Source organism: Mus pahari, chromosome 12, assembly GCF_900095145.1.
Source record: "Mus pahari chromosome 12, PAHARI_EIJ_v1.1, whole genome shotgun sequence".
Taxonomy (NCBI): Eukaryota; Metazoa; Chordata; class Mammalia; order Rodentia; family Muridae; genus Mus; species Mus pahari.
The window spans coordinates 85,462,651-85,475,916 of record NC_034601.1 but is presented as its reverse complement, the minus strand read 5'-3'; the positions used below and the strand labels follow the sequence as shown (position 1 = coordinate 85,475,916).

The 13,266-nt window shown below is 40.3% G+C and overlaps 1 protein-coding gene and 1 non-coding gene across 8 annotated transcripts in view; both read right to left on the bottom strand.

Moving 5' to 3' along the window:
- Ttc3 (tetratricopeptide repeat domain 3) overlaps positions 1-13,266 on the bottom strand; it is a 102,728-nt gene that overhangs the window by 35,092 nt on the left and 54,370 nt on the right. For all 7 annotated transcript variants that reach the window (XM_021209535.2, XM_029544405.1, XM_029544407.1 and 4 more), the window contains 9 exons: positions 12,077-12,199; positions 11,081-11,182; positions 9,979-10,071; positions 9,406-9,470; positions 8,322-8,458; positions 6,568-6,894; positions 3,694-3,945; positions 2,549-2,595; positions 1,014-1,070 (listed from right to left, as the gene is read on the bottom strand). In XM_021209535.2, the coding sequence (XP_021065194.1) occupies positions 1,014-1,070; positions 2,549-2,595; positions 3,694-3,945; positions 6,568-6,894; positions 8,322-8,458; positions 9,406-9,470; positions 9,979-10,071; positions 11,081-11,182; positions 12,077-12,199 (1,203 nt within the window). The remainder of the gene's footprint in view (positions 1-1,013; positions 1,071-2,548; positions 2,596-3,693; positions 3,946-6,567; positions 6,895-8,321; positions 8,459-9,405; positions 9,471-9,978; positions 10,072-11,080; positions 11,183-12,076; positions 12,200-13,266) is intronic.
- Positions 7,028-7,188, bottom strand: LOC115065131. The gene has a single exon (XR_003844933.1). It is a non-coding gene; the product is annotated as a U1 spliceosomal RNA (small nuclear RNA).

The following is a 13,266-nucleotide window of genomic DNA, read 5'->3' as shown; positions in this document are numbered from 1 at the left end:
ACTTTGAAGACCAGGCTGGCCTCGAACTCAGAAATCCGCCTGCCTCTGCCTCCCAAGTGCTGGGATTAAAGGCGTGCGCCACCACGCCCGGCGCATACTCCGTTTCTTATAAAAAGAATACAGTATTAAAAATTTTAACAGCCAGAAATAGGCTGAAATTAAAACTTTGGGTAGTTTCCAATTATTTAAAAAAAAAAAAAACGTAAATGAGACTGTACCTTAATGTAAATAAAACTCTCATTTTCAAAGACACAAAGGTAAGCTGTGTGGAAACTTCCACTTGCTCGCACCCCTTGCTCACTCTTTCTTATCTGTCTCCCACAGGCCTCTCCCTTCTAACTAGAGCCATAAAGATCTCCCCTCACCATTAAAAATAATGCTCTTCTGTCACCTGTGCTTGGAGTGAAAGTGAAAAGAAGGAAAAGCTCCTAGCAATCCTGAGGTCATTAGGATGGCTGTAATTCATCACTTTTGACTATTTTAGATAAACATCTGAACAGAAATAACTATCAAAGAAGTTCTGAACACTATAAAAACAAATATCTTCATATTTGCTCATAAAACTCAGTTAAGTGATGCGATTACCAAGTGTGTCCTAGCTATGTACAAGTCATTAACTTTTTTTTCCTGTATGTGCATGAATTTCATAAATTCAGTTTTTGTAGGTGCCCTGGCACATGTGTGCACTGGGAACTGCCGAGAGTAAGTTTCAGGGGACCAGCTGCACCTGGCTCTTTATTACAGGTGCTGAAGAGCCAAGACAGAGACCCAGACCGTCTGACCCACAGCCTTCCTGCCTACTGTTCTACTGCCCCTTCATGTGGCCTTGCATGTGTTTATGTGCAAGAATCTAGAAAATAAAGAGCAATGAAGACTTAGAGGAGAACCTCAGTATCTATAAAGTCCTAAAGTCCTTTTCCAAGACGTTTCGAATGTCCCCAGAGCGGTCTCTTTCTCACCCACACCCAAGACCGCGGCAGAGGCTGAAGAGTCGCTGCAGAAGGCACTCTTACCTTTGAATCTTTTGGCTTCTTTTTCTTGCCTTTGTTTTTTACCTTGATACAACCAAACTAAAAAGATGAAAAAAAAAAAAAAATCCATGAATCCTCATTTAGTAGAATCATAAATTGCAACAAAAACAGCCACTTCCATTTTCCTTTACTAGTCATATATTAAATATATAGTGTTTAGCAAAAGCAGCCAGTCACACAATGAGCACAGTCCTACAAGGATCACGAAGAGCTTAATGACCCCTCATGTTACAAGTAAAATAAAACTGCTCCAACATTTTAACCTCAACTTCTACGGGGCTCATGTTATTGCAGATAAATAATTCGACTGTTAAGTAATTCCTATGTGTACAACAACAGTATTTTACACACACTCCTTTCACTAATAAGTAAACCAGACGTCCTGTCTGTGGTCAGACACTGGACAAAAACAGCAAATGAGCCTGGCAGTGGTGGCACACACGTTTAATCACAGCACTTGGGAGGCAAAGGCAGGGGGATTTCTGAGTTCGAGGCCAGACTGGTCTACAGAGTGAGTTCCAGGACAGCCATGGCTACACAGACAAACCCTATCTAGAACTCCCCCCGCCCCCCCCCCAAAAAACCCAAAACACCACACACACACACACACACACACACACACACACACACAAAAAAAAAAAAACAAATGAAGAGATTCACCTTCCCACAAGGTTTGCTCACTGTTTTTCCACATCTGGCAAGATATATCTACTAGAGAAGTTTAAGTCACATTTTAAGGACAGATTATCCTCAACACTGGCAAACATGCCTGCTTATCTTCACTATCATGATCGTTAACTGAAGAGTTTCTAACCTGCTGGAGAGCATAAAGAGCCACAGGCCACTCTGCAGCATCTCAGTTAAACCAACAGGGGCTCCTTTGACAATAAAACATCTTTCTTTTTTTTTTTTTTTTTAAAAAAAAGTTTTTTTTTTAAAGTATCTTTTTTTTTTTTAAGAGATATATTTATTTATTATATTTAAGTACACTGCAGCTGTCTTCAGACACTCCAGAAGAGGGAAGAGGGTGTCAGATCTTGTTACAAATGGTTGTGAGCCACCATGTGGTTGCTGGGATTTGAACTCCAGACCTTCGGAAGAGCAGTCGGGTGCTCTTACCCACTGAGCCATCTCACCAGCCCAAAACATCATCTTTCTTGACTCAAGAATTCTTCCTTTCCTTTTCCTAAATGAACATTTATTAACAGGTCTCATGTAGCCTTGCTGGGCACTGAACTCACTAGGTAGCTGAGGATGCTCTTGAACATCTGGTCCTGTTTCTACTTCCTGGGTGGTGGAAATAAAGGCATGTGCCACCGTGCAGTTATGCACTGCCAGGGATGCAACTCAGGGCTTTGTGCACTCTGAGTACCTCAGCAACTGCACTGCATTCCCAGTCCCTCCAATGGTAAGGCTTCTGTCTCAGTCTAGCATGGGACCTGTGAAGCAGGTAAGCCCTGGCCTGGCTTCCCCTGTGCCTGTCTAACATAAAAACTACCAAGGATTCAAGGACTTACCGGCATTTCATCACTGTCTTGCTTCCTTAGCACAGTGCATCGGCTGTCTGCAGGAAGAAAAGGAGTCTCTGTGAGGTGACTCAATCCCCTGAGCTTTCATATCACATACTGAAGCGTTATGAAGCCACCCTGGACTGCCAGCAAGCCTGTGCCCTTTCTCCTCCTGGCTCTGACAATTCAGTTTAAATACCTGACTAAATGAGAAGTCAATGGAGAAGCACCCAGTGTCAACCCATGGCAGCATTCTCAGTGCCATCCTGGAAAGGAGGTGGTGACACAGGAGTCAGTGCCAACGGATGATTCCATGTTCTAATGCACCCTCCCCAAATCCCCATAACTCATGTAACTCAACGATATCACCGTGAGATAAAGCAGCAATGAAGCTGGAGGATTAATAAAGTCCTTGGGAAGAAGCCTCAGGAGGGCTGGGGAGGCTTTAAAGAAACCAGGACATGTAGGTTAGGCTTGAAGTGAACAGGCAACAAATGCTGCCTAGACAAACAGCACACTCGGCAAAAGGTACCCTTTTCTACAACCACATAGTAGCAAGCAAGCTCCTTAAACTGCACTAAACGTTCTGATCCATGGTAGTGCTACAAGGTCAGACCTCCTAATGTGCCTTTAGCATGCCAAACAGCACACAGACTGATGATAAGAGAAAGGAGAGAATGAAGCAGTTAGCACAGGGTGATCTGAAATACACAAGAATCACACAGATCAAATCAGTTCATTACAATGGTGAAGAAAATCCAAGAGAAGGAAACTGAATCAGGTGCTGTTTGGCCTATCTGCCCTCTGGCATTTCCTCCCACCCTATTCTCTCAGTTTCACACAAGCACTTCCACCTGCACTTCCACATCTGCAACCCCCACCCCAGACCATCCCTGTTCCTCAGATTTCTTCTCAGAGAAAGAATCAAAGGCTGGGACCTTTCTTTCAAGTCCTCCTCATTCTTCATCTCCTGCATTTCTGTTCATCAAAAGACTCTCAACCTCTTCCCACCCTATCCTCCCCTCCCCAACCCTCACAAGAAAACCCAAACCATTAGATATAAAAGCATGACTACTTTGCCTTTACGACTTGAGATATGCTACAGACTTCTCCTGACCTGTAACATACTACACAGTTAACTTTGCTTCACATACCCATTATATCAAAGAACTCGTCTAAGGCACTGTGCAAGGCCGGGAACCTGTCCCTGTGCTCTTCCAGAAGCCATATTAAACAGCGTGCTTCCATTACTGATGCTGGCTCAAAGAAATAATCAAGCTGCTTTCCTTCTATAGAACCCAGTTTATGGCCGTATTTCTCATTCCAGAGGAAAGTCACGATGTTGAAATCAAGCTCCTTGAGCGACGCTCCGTATCGAGTGAAAAAGGGTCCTATGGCGTCCAAGCCTGCAACAGAACAAAGCCCAAATCACAGGAGCTAAAGTATTTAATTCAGCAAAATCTCCAACCACCACAGCATTTGGAAATAATTCTATTTATAGTCTGCTTATATTTTCAGTGAAAATATTTAAATAATACACTAGTCAAAAATATAGTGCATTTCACAAACAAGATTTAACATTGAGGTGACAATTATAATAATTCTAGTGGTTCTATTATTAAAATGACACTAAATTCCCTTTTCACTAATTATTAACTTTTGTTTCTGACTGAATTCCAATTTTTTTACAATGTTTTCCTATATGTATTCCATACCAGCAAGACATTGGTAATGCATAAATCTTTCCAAATGCCTTGAAAAGAATTATGCTGCCAGGCGGTGGTGGCGCACACCTTTAATCCCAGCACTTGGGAGACAGAGACAGGCGGATTTCTGAGTTCAAGGCCAGTCTGGTCTACAGAGTGAGTTCCAGGACAGCCAAGACTACACAGAGAAATCCTGTCTTGAAAAACCAAAAATAAAAAATAAAATAAGAACTATCTTAGACAGATTCCCCCTCAAACATCTACAAGAGTTGTTTCTTTTCTTCCCAGGGTGGTGTAACCCCACATACCCCACGGTGTCTTGCTCCCTACTAACCACCTCCAAAGTGCTAATCAAAATTGGTTTGCCTTCTCATCATGCCTCACAGGCACCCTAGGTGTCAAGTCAGCAGAGATCACTCCTGAATGGTTGATTGCTCCAGACAAAATACTGAGCTTGTAGAAGTCACATGGTATGAGAAATCTGCATGGTAACATAATCTACACCTTCAATAAAGTTTAAGAGACCTACCAGTGAAGAAATGCACTCCCGTTCCCTAAGGTGGTCCTGACCACAGTGTGTGCCACAAGGAACGTAAGCAAACAGTAAGAAGTTTCTAATGTTAATTTTCTCTCGAAAATCTGTTTCTTTCTCCCTCTTTTATACTGATCAAACACACTGGCTTCCAAATTAAACATACACACGAATGATTCCACTATACAGACTTCTGTAAGAAGGAACTAAAGTCCCATGAATAGAAAATTATTTCCTTTATTAAATAAATGTGTTTTAATTCAGGTCAGAATAAAAGCCTAGGCTCATTTTATATTTAAACAGTGTGCATACATACATACTTACTGTCTTCAGAATGAACATGAACTACATCAAAAGGAACTAAAACATCCTGCTACTGAGGAACTGCAGCGTCAAATGATGCATTTACTACTGCAGACAGTGCTGGGTGTCCTCTAGTCCCTGTAGCACAACTCAGTAAGCCTACTTCTCTAGCTCTAGTCTATCCTCTATAGCAAAAAAACCTAAGCAGTAACTTTTTAATTTGCTTATCTGATAGACAATCTTATCATTTACGAGTAACTGATAAGACCTATGCAGACCCAGGTGTGTGGCTCTCTAACTCTGCCAAGCTTGCTGCCTTCTTATGTCATCAGCCCCCACAAGCCTGAACTGATTTGGAGAGGCGCTGTTCCTCCTCTGTGGCTTTCCCTCCTAGTCTTTATCAACAGCTGCTAACTGAGGCACACACTGTGCCAGACCAGCTGCCATTCCAGGCATCATCACAATACAGCCTCATAAGTGCCACGGGCACCCACCCTCACCCAGTGTCACAACCATGGCATCTCCAGTCCTTGCAGGCCTTCGACACAGAGCTTGCATGTAAGAAGTTTTCTTTTTTTCTTTTTAAAAGATTTATTTATTATTCATAAGTACACTGTAGCTGTCTTCTGACACTCCAGAAGAGAGAGTCAGATCTTCTTACGGATGTTTGTGAGCCACCATGTGGTTGCTGGGATTTGAACTCAGGAACTTTGGAAGAGTAGTCGGGTGCTCTTACCCACTGAGCCATCTCACCAGCCCAAGAAGTTTTCTTAATCTTTCCTTCTCCCAGTCAAATCAGCAAAATCAGAACAGAACAAAAGCAGTTGCCATTTGTACTTGACAGCTAGCCTCACCTACTGGTCCTTTTAAACAGTTATCAACAGAATACAGACTTTCTGGTTTTGTTTCTTCACACAAACACCTGCAGCCAATGCAGAGACAGCAGACAGAACAAGTGTACAGCTACTTCTGACTCAGTTTGCACGCACGCAGGTAGCTCAGCAGAGTTAGGTCTGAGCATCTTCTTCTTCTTTTTTTTTTTTAAGATGTATTTATTATTTATTATATGTAAGCACACTGTAGCTGTCTTCAGACACTCCAGAAGAGGAGTCAGATCTCGTTATGGATGATTGTGAGCCACCATGTGGTTGCTGGGATTTGAACGCAGGACCTTCAGGAGAGCAGTCGGTGCTCTTACCCGCCAAGCCATCTCACCAGCCCCAGGTCTGAGCTTCTTACAGACTGACGTTTCCTGTGTTTTTATCTTTTGAACGTGTCTTAAAACCTATCCATAGTGTAACCTAATTATAATCTATCCTAGCATAGCCTAAAAAGCACCTGTGTAGAAAGAGTATCTTTAACCATACAAAAACGTAGTGATGCATTAAGACATCACAAAGAATAAAACAGCAAAGTAAAAAGGATGCAGAGGCCTGTATCTGCCCTTCCTTCTGAGTACTAATGCTCTAGAACTTAAAGGTACATACCAAAACTATTCAGTCTCTGGATCCAGGGAGCCAACTTGGGGTCTAACTCTTTAAGCTCACTCAAAACATGCAGAAATAACCGTGTCTTTACTCTGTTCTTCTCTTGGATCAAGTGACCGATTACATAGTCCACTGCTTCATGGACAAAATTTTTGCTAGAAAAGCATGTTGTGTAGTCTTCTGTGCTCAGAACCTTCCAAGAGAGCAGCTCTTTAAGAAGCGTGGATGTATTCAATACAACAGATTTAATCTTGTCGGCATTCTGCTTGATGCACTGCAGGATTCTGTCGTCAAGAAACTGACAACTCTGAGCACTGTCTGAAGTTTCTAAGGAAAAGGAGAAAGGTTAAAGGGTAAGTAGGACTAATTTGCAATTATGCAAACTTGGAAGGAGATAATGTAGCATGCACAGTAACATAAACATGGCTACTTTCTGTTTTTAAATTATATTTATATCCTACAGGGGAGAATATGAACACAGTTCCCCACTATACAAATCATGTAGTCAAGTTTCACGTTTTTGGGGAAATTGCAGGGGTCAGCAAATCTAGAGTGTAGTGAGTCAGCCTTGCTAAGGAAAACCATGTCTGTGACCACGGCATCTCCCCTGCCAAGTATTATCTGACTCTCTGGTTTGACTTATACAAATCACTCAGGAGATTTTAAATCTGGAATATGCACATTTAATAGTTACCTTGAAAAGGCCAGAAAGTTCAAAAATTGAGAAAAAAGCTATTTGGAAGGCTAAGGCAGGAAGATCACAAGCTTGAGGCCCATTCTGGCTATAAGGGCCAACCTGAGCAACTGAGCAAAAGGCCTCCAAAGACAAGTAGGAGAGTTGGGCCAGCTCCACTCACTGCACTGGCCAGGTTCATGGGTACAATACACACCCCAAGCCCCAGAGCAAGTACTCTACCATCCTTTTTTCAGATCACTTTTATAAGAGCATTTAAAAACTATATTTAAAACTTTTTTCCCTCTAAAATAAGCTTTCTACTCCCAAATATTCTTTCCTAGCCTCATCAACTAAACTTTAGATGCAATATTCTTAGTTTGAAAGCATGCAAAGGTAATAAATACATTTGCTTAAAAAAAAAAAAATTCAATATGAAAGAATTTTGATTTACTTAAGACATTTCTCAAATACTAGGCAGATGGAAACTAAACAGCAAATGCGAAATATTTCATCTGAGGGACATGCAATAAAAAAGGGGCAAACATTATTTCAACCCAAAGCTGGCAGGTTCATAGGCCAAACTCTGACTTTTAATAAACTGACTGTCAGACTCGACTCCGCTGCACATTATTGCAGATCATGTCAATGCTTGTTCAGAGCACTGGAGCACAGATCCATCAACACAACGTATAGTACCCTGCCAGCTAAGCAGCCGTCACTAGAGAAGAGGCGAGTGAGAGTCTTTCATACCAACTTACTTGTCTCAGAATAACAGAAGGCTATATATGGTTTTAGGTTTTGCTTTTGGGGGACAGAGCCTTTTTATGTGTTCCAAAATAACCTCAAAGCCATGGCAACCTCCTGCCTTAGTTTTGTATGTGCAGGGAGGGATTAACCACATCTAGGTTAGTAGAAGGCAGTTTTAAGATTGTGACAAAAATCTGGTTTTTAGGTATTCAAATAGTAACTTCAAGTGATATTTGATCCAGTAACAACTAGTATGAAGCCATCTGAACTGAATATGCATATCCGCACTTTAAAACAGGTCTATTGTTTCATAGTCTGCACTTTCACATACCTTCTGGTTCTTCATTTTTAGGTGGATTACTTTCTCTTAAGTCTTCTTCCATTCTTTCTTGTGCTAACTTTTTTGCCTCTTGTTTTTGGATCTTTCTCTTCAATTTTTTGTCTTCTTTCAGTCTTAACTTCTCTAGGCTGATAGAGAGTCGCAATTAGTGACAATGGATCTTTGTGCTAAGCTCAATACACTATTTGTTCAATATAGAAGTATTCTCCAAATAAGTTGACATGTTTTAATAATTAGAATCTGTTCTATAACTTCTGTTCAACCCAAAATGCATTGATCTATAACACCAATTCAGTCAAAATGAGAAACTTATTTCATGAAAATAGCACCTCAATTATCAAGTGACATCTAAATAAGGGTGCCATCCTTAAAACCATACGGACGCTAAGTGTGTGTGCACAGACTACAGCACAGTCAATGGGAAAGGAAGAGTCTGCATGGCCAGGTGTAACTTCTCATCTCAAAGCCAGGTCTCCTGGGAAACCAGTCTTGCCCCACAACCTGATAAACTGGTTGATGTGGCTACACTGAAAATATTCCAGCAAGTAATTCTGTTCACCTTTTCTTTTGCTTTCTCTTGGTCATAAATGATACTAATAAAAGAAAGAAGAATCACCTTTTAGAGTGAAAAGAAGCAGGACCAGAAAGAAAAAGAAAAAAAGTTGAAATTATTTGGACCGAACAAAGATGCATAGAGGTGCGTGATTTTGACAATATATTGAGAATTTCAAGGTAAGAACTAGTTATTGGTTCAAAATGTTTGCTGAAAAGATGAAAAACAAAATTTAAGATGCTTCAGAATTGAAGGTAAAACATCTAAGAATGAACTAGACCACTTCTTCTGAAGTGCAAAATCTGTTTACCAAATATAACATGAAATGTCTTTTAATTTCAAGCATCAATCACTAACTGATTCTGGTTCAAGTTTAGCCTAGTTCTTTTAGTTTAAGAATACATAAAATCATTTTCAAATATTTGTTTTGTACATACTGTAAAAAACAGCATAATTCAGAAACTTACACTTAATATAATTATATTCTACAAGATACCATAAAACTACTATTCAAGGTCTTACCTGGAACATTTCTGTTTCAGAACAGGTCTTGAAGGAACCTTTTCTTTTATGACCTTGTGTTCAAACTTAAAATAAAACAAAGACAGCTAAGATTTTTCTCATCCTTCCATGATACAAACACAAAGCCCAGGTGATAAATCAGCACCTCAGAAGCACACCCCACCAACACTGACTGACAGAACAGGAGCGTGGCTCTCACCCAGAAAGCCTTCACAAAGTGATTTACTGAAGAGAGGAACAGGACAGGAGACACTTTAGGAAGAAGTTGAAAAAAATTACAAGCAAGAAGAAAACCCAATAAGCTCTAAGTGTTACTATACCTACTCACTGCTATTACCCCCTAGGGTTCGAAAAGCCCCATCCCCACCGATACCCAAAAGTTTGATGGCCTTAAATGAAAGAGCAAAACCAATACAACTAGAATATAAACCGCTCTCACTGACTGAGAAAGCCTCAGTGCGATACTCACCATAACATCCCTGCATTCTCAAAGACAGGATCCACACAACATAAGTCCACATACTTAATCCACGTCATATCAGGTTTATGAAACAACCTTTACTAGACACTTACTTCACATTTAACTTGACCTCCACTGCTGTAGATGATAATCTTAGAAATGATTCCCTCACAGTCGGGGGTGAGACAGATTCCTTGTAGAAAATCCTTTTTGATTAAAAAGAAAAAGATTATGTTTTCAGTAGATAAACATATACATGTACACCATTATATTCACAAAAAAATTGTTAAAATATGAAATAGCCTGCTTCAGTAAGCCATAAAGTTCTCATACAAAGAATACACACTCTGAGTGTGCCTCGCTTTGTGAAAGCACAGTGAGTGCATATGACATGAACCGTGTCTGAGAAGCAGCCCCATCCCTTCAGGGACTGGCCATCGCACTTCCCTTCTTTCTGAGACAGGAACATGCTCCAGAAAAGGCCACTGTCCACCTTGCTTTCAGAAACAGAGAATGTGGCACACAGAACAGAGCTGCCAACACTCAACGTTGATCAACAACTGAAAACTTTAAAGCATACAATCAAGAGATTAAATTTCTCACTGCAAGACATAGTAAGGGACCACTTGGGGGAGGACATTTAGACTCCATGGCTTCTGAGTCACAGCAACCTCCTAGTGACACAGAAACTGTTTCACCTAACTTGAGTAATTCCTACTGCTAAGTTATAATAAGCTTTTCCTCCAATAGAGAGATTTGAAAAGATTTCCCTAAGTCCATAGATTATACAGACCAGATGTATAATTTATTAATGCAAATTAGATAAAAAACTTATAGCTTCTTCCACGTGTTCTCAATAATTGCAGGCACCCCCACATGAGAAACAACAGTATACATTTTAAATGTTGAGACTTTGTTCATTAAAACTGTCTGTTGACAGATAACTCGACAATCTTCAGAGAACTAATACTGTAGAACACAACCTAAGTTATGGATGAGGAAAGCAAGCTCTGAGACACTGGCCTTGGATCACAATGGTAACTCCCTTTATAGTCGCAGGAAACGTAAACGCGCTGCTTTCCTGCCCTGTTGTTACTGCTCTGTAAAACCTAGTAATTCTGTGTACACACTTCCTAAAAAAGTTTTAAAAATGTTTTTCAGAGAAAAAGAATCAATATACAAAGTATAATGCAAAAATCTAACCTTATGCCTTACCTTGTCAATTTTATCATTAAAAGTTGTTGTTTTTAACTTTTTCCAGCAGTTCATGTGAAATTCTACTTTACAGTATTGGCAACAGCTAATTCGTATAAAACCCTAGGGTTCAAAACATATATATATATATACATTTAAAAATTGTCTATACCAATACATTCACAATATCATCCACTGAAATCACTAAAAATCTTATATTCATCAACAGATATAACGAGACATACTATTTCCATATGCCTTGATACACTTCTACTGCCCAATGCCTGGCTGTGCTGTTAGAGAACTTGACTTTCACTGCTACAGCAGGAAGGTGGCTGTCCTTCCTAATATACCAAACGTCAGATAAACATTATTTCATCTGACCTACAGCTTCCTCCTTTCCTTCCTCCTCCTCCTTTTTAGATTTATTTATTTTATGAAAGTGAGTACACTGTTGATCTCTTCAGACACACAAGGAGACCCATCAGACCCCATTACAGCTGGTTGGGAGCCACCATGTAAGTACTGGGAATTGAACTCAGGACCTCTGGAAGAGCAGCCAGTGCTCTTAACCACTGAGCCATCTCTCCAGCCCTAGCTACTATGCTCTTAAGTAAACAGTAAGTTACATGGCAGATCTGCCCTCAGTTAGGCCTCTACAGGATAATTATCTACAAGATAATTCAGGCTTCAATGACCTTGAAATTTTCAAATTTAAATTTTGCAACATATTTTAAAATGTGACAAATCAGAGGAAACAATCATTTTGTTTCCTATGTTTCTGTGGCTAGAGGAGAAAATGGAGCAAGTTAGCCAGCTTTCTCAGGTCACCAAACAACTGACATCATTTATTTTGGTCCCTCTGGTTTCCATGTATGGCAACAAAGAGCTACAGGGGAATGGGAGGAGAGGGGACATAAAGTGCTGCCAAGCTAGAGAACCTGCAAGCCTCCACTCAGAGAACCATTCTGAATTCATTCAGAGATACTTTTGGAAAATAGTAAATTCATTATTTACCTTAAAGTCTGGATCAGTTAGGTAAATCTGAATTTTAGAATATCCACGGCACTTCTGATAGCAACAAACAGCATCTGGCACTGGGGGAAACTTGCATTCTTCAACAAACTTCTCTAACATCACCTACAACAAAATAAAGAAGAATGATAAATACTGGCACAACACTAATGTACCAACAAAACTGCCTGTGATTCCAAGAATCTCCTTCCATCAAATATGGACAGTCTAAGAACAAACCATACATTTCTTTGTTAAGTGTTTTTTTTTTTAAAAGGGCAATATTAGTTCAGCATCTAATCTCCTTCAGGATTGAGAGGACTTAGGGAAGGCAGAGCGCCCTCAGGGCGACCCTCTGCACATCACTTCATCAGAATCCACTCTCCAGTGCGCCCTCTGAAGCCCTTTGCACTTGTACTTATTGATCCTTGTACTGAAACTCCAGGAGACCCATGCCATGCTTGCAGTGCTGGTCTGTTTAAGTTGCCCCAATGTCATTCCAGGCTCGTAGGAACACTTAGCAATCCTTGGCTTTGTTCTTCACTAACAGCTTTGCTGGGCTATAACTACTACACCAGACAGTTCGTACAAGCAACCAGTAAAGTATTCAAATGTATGTGTTTTATCTTATGTTTTCAAGGCACATCTTCCTTGTGACATGTGCCAGTACTTTTTATTTATCTGTTCATCATGTGACACACTACAGTCATTTCTCCCTTCAGCCTATTTTAATAATTTTTAAAAACCTGTCCCTGCTTTTATGCTACGTGATTGTGTACCTGCACCATGCGTGTGCCTGGTGCCACACAGCTCAGAAGAGATCATTAGGCTCTGGAACTGGAGGTAAGGATGGTTGTGTATTATCATGTGGGGGCTAAGAAATGGACTTGAATCCTACAAAAAGCAACAAGTGCTCTTACCCAGTGGGCCATGGCTCCAGGTCACACTCCCTTCAAGCTGTTATAGACTATGCTGGTGTGGTTACTCAGACATTCAGTTCTTCTGAGAACATGCTTTCCACTGTACATACTGAGGTATAAAACAGCTATATCATTCAGTAACTGGACTTAAATACCTAAGGAATGGATAGGCTATTTCTTTTTTTTTTTTTTTTTTTTTTTTTTTTTTTTTAAATTTACATTTCAAATGCTATCCCGAAAGTCTCTGATTCTTAGGTCTCCTCTTGGGCACCT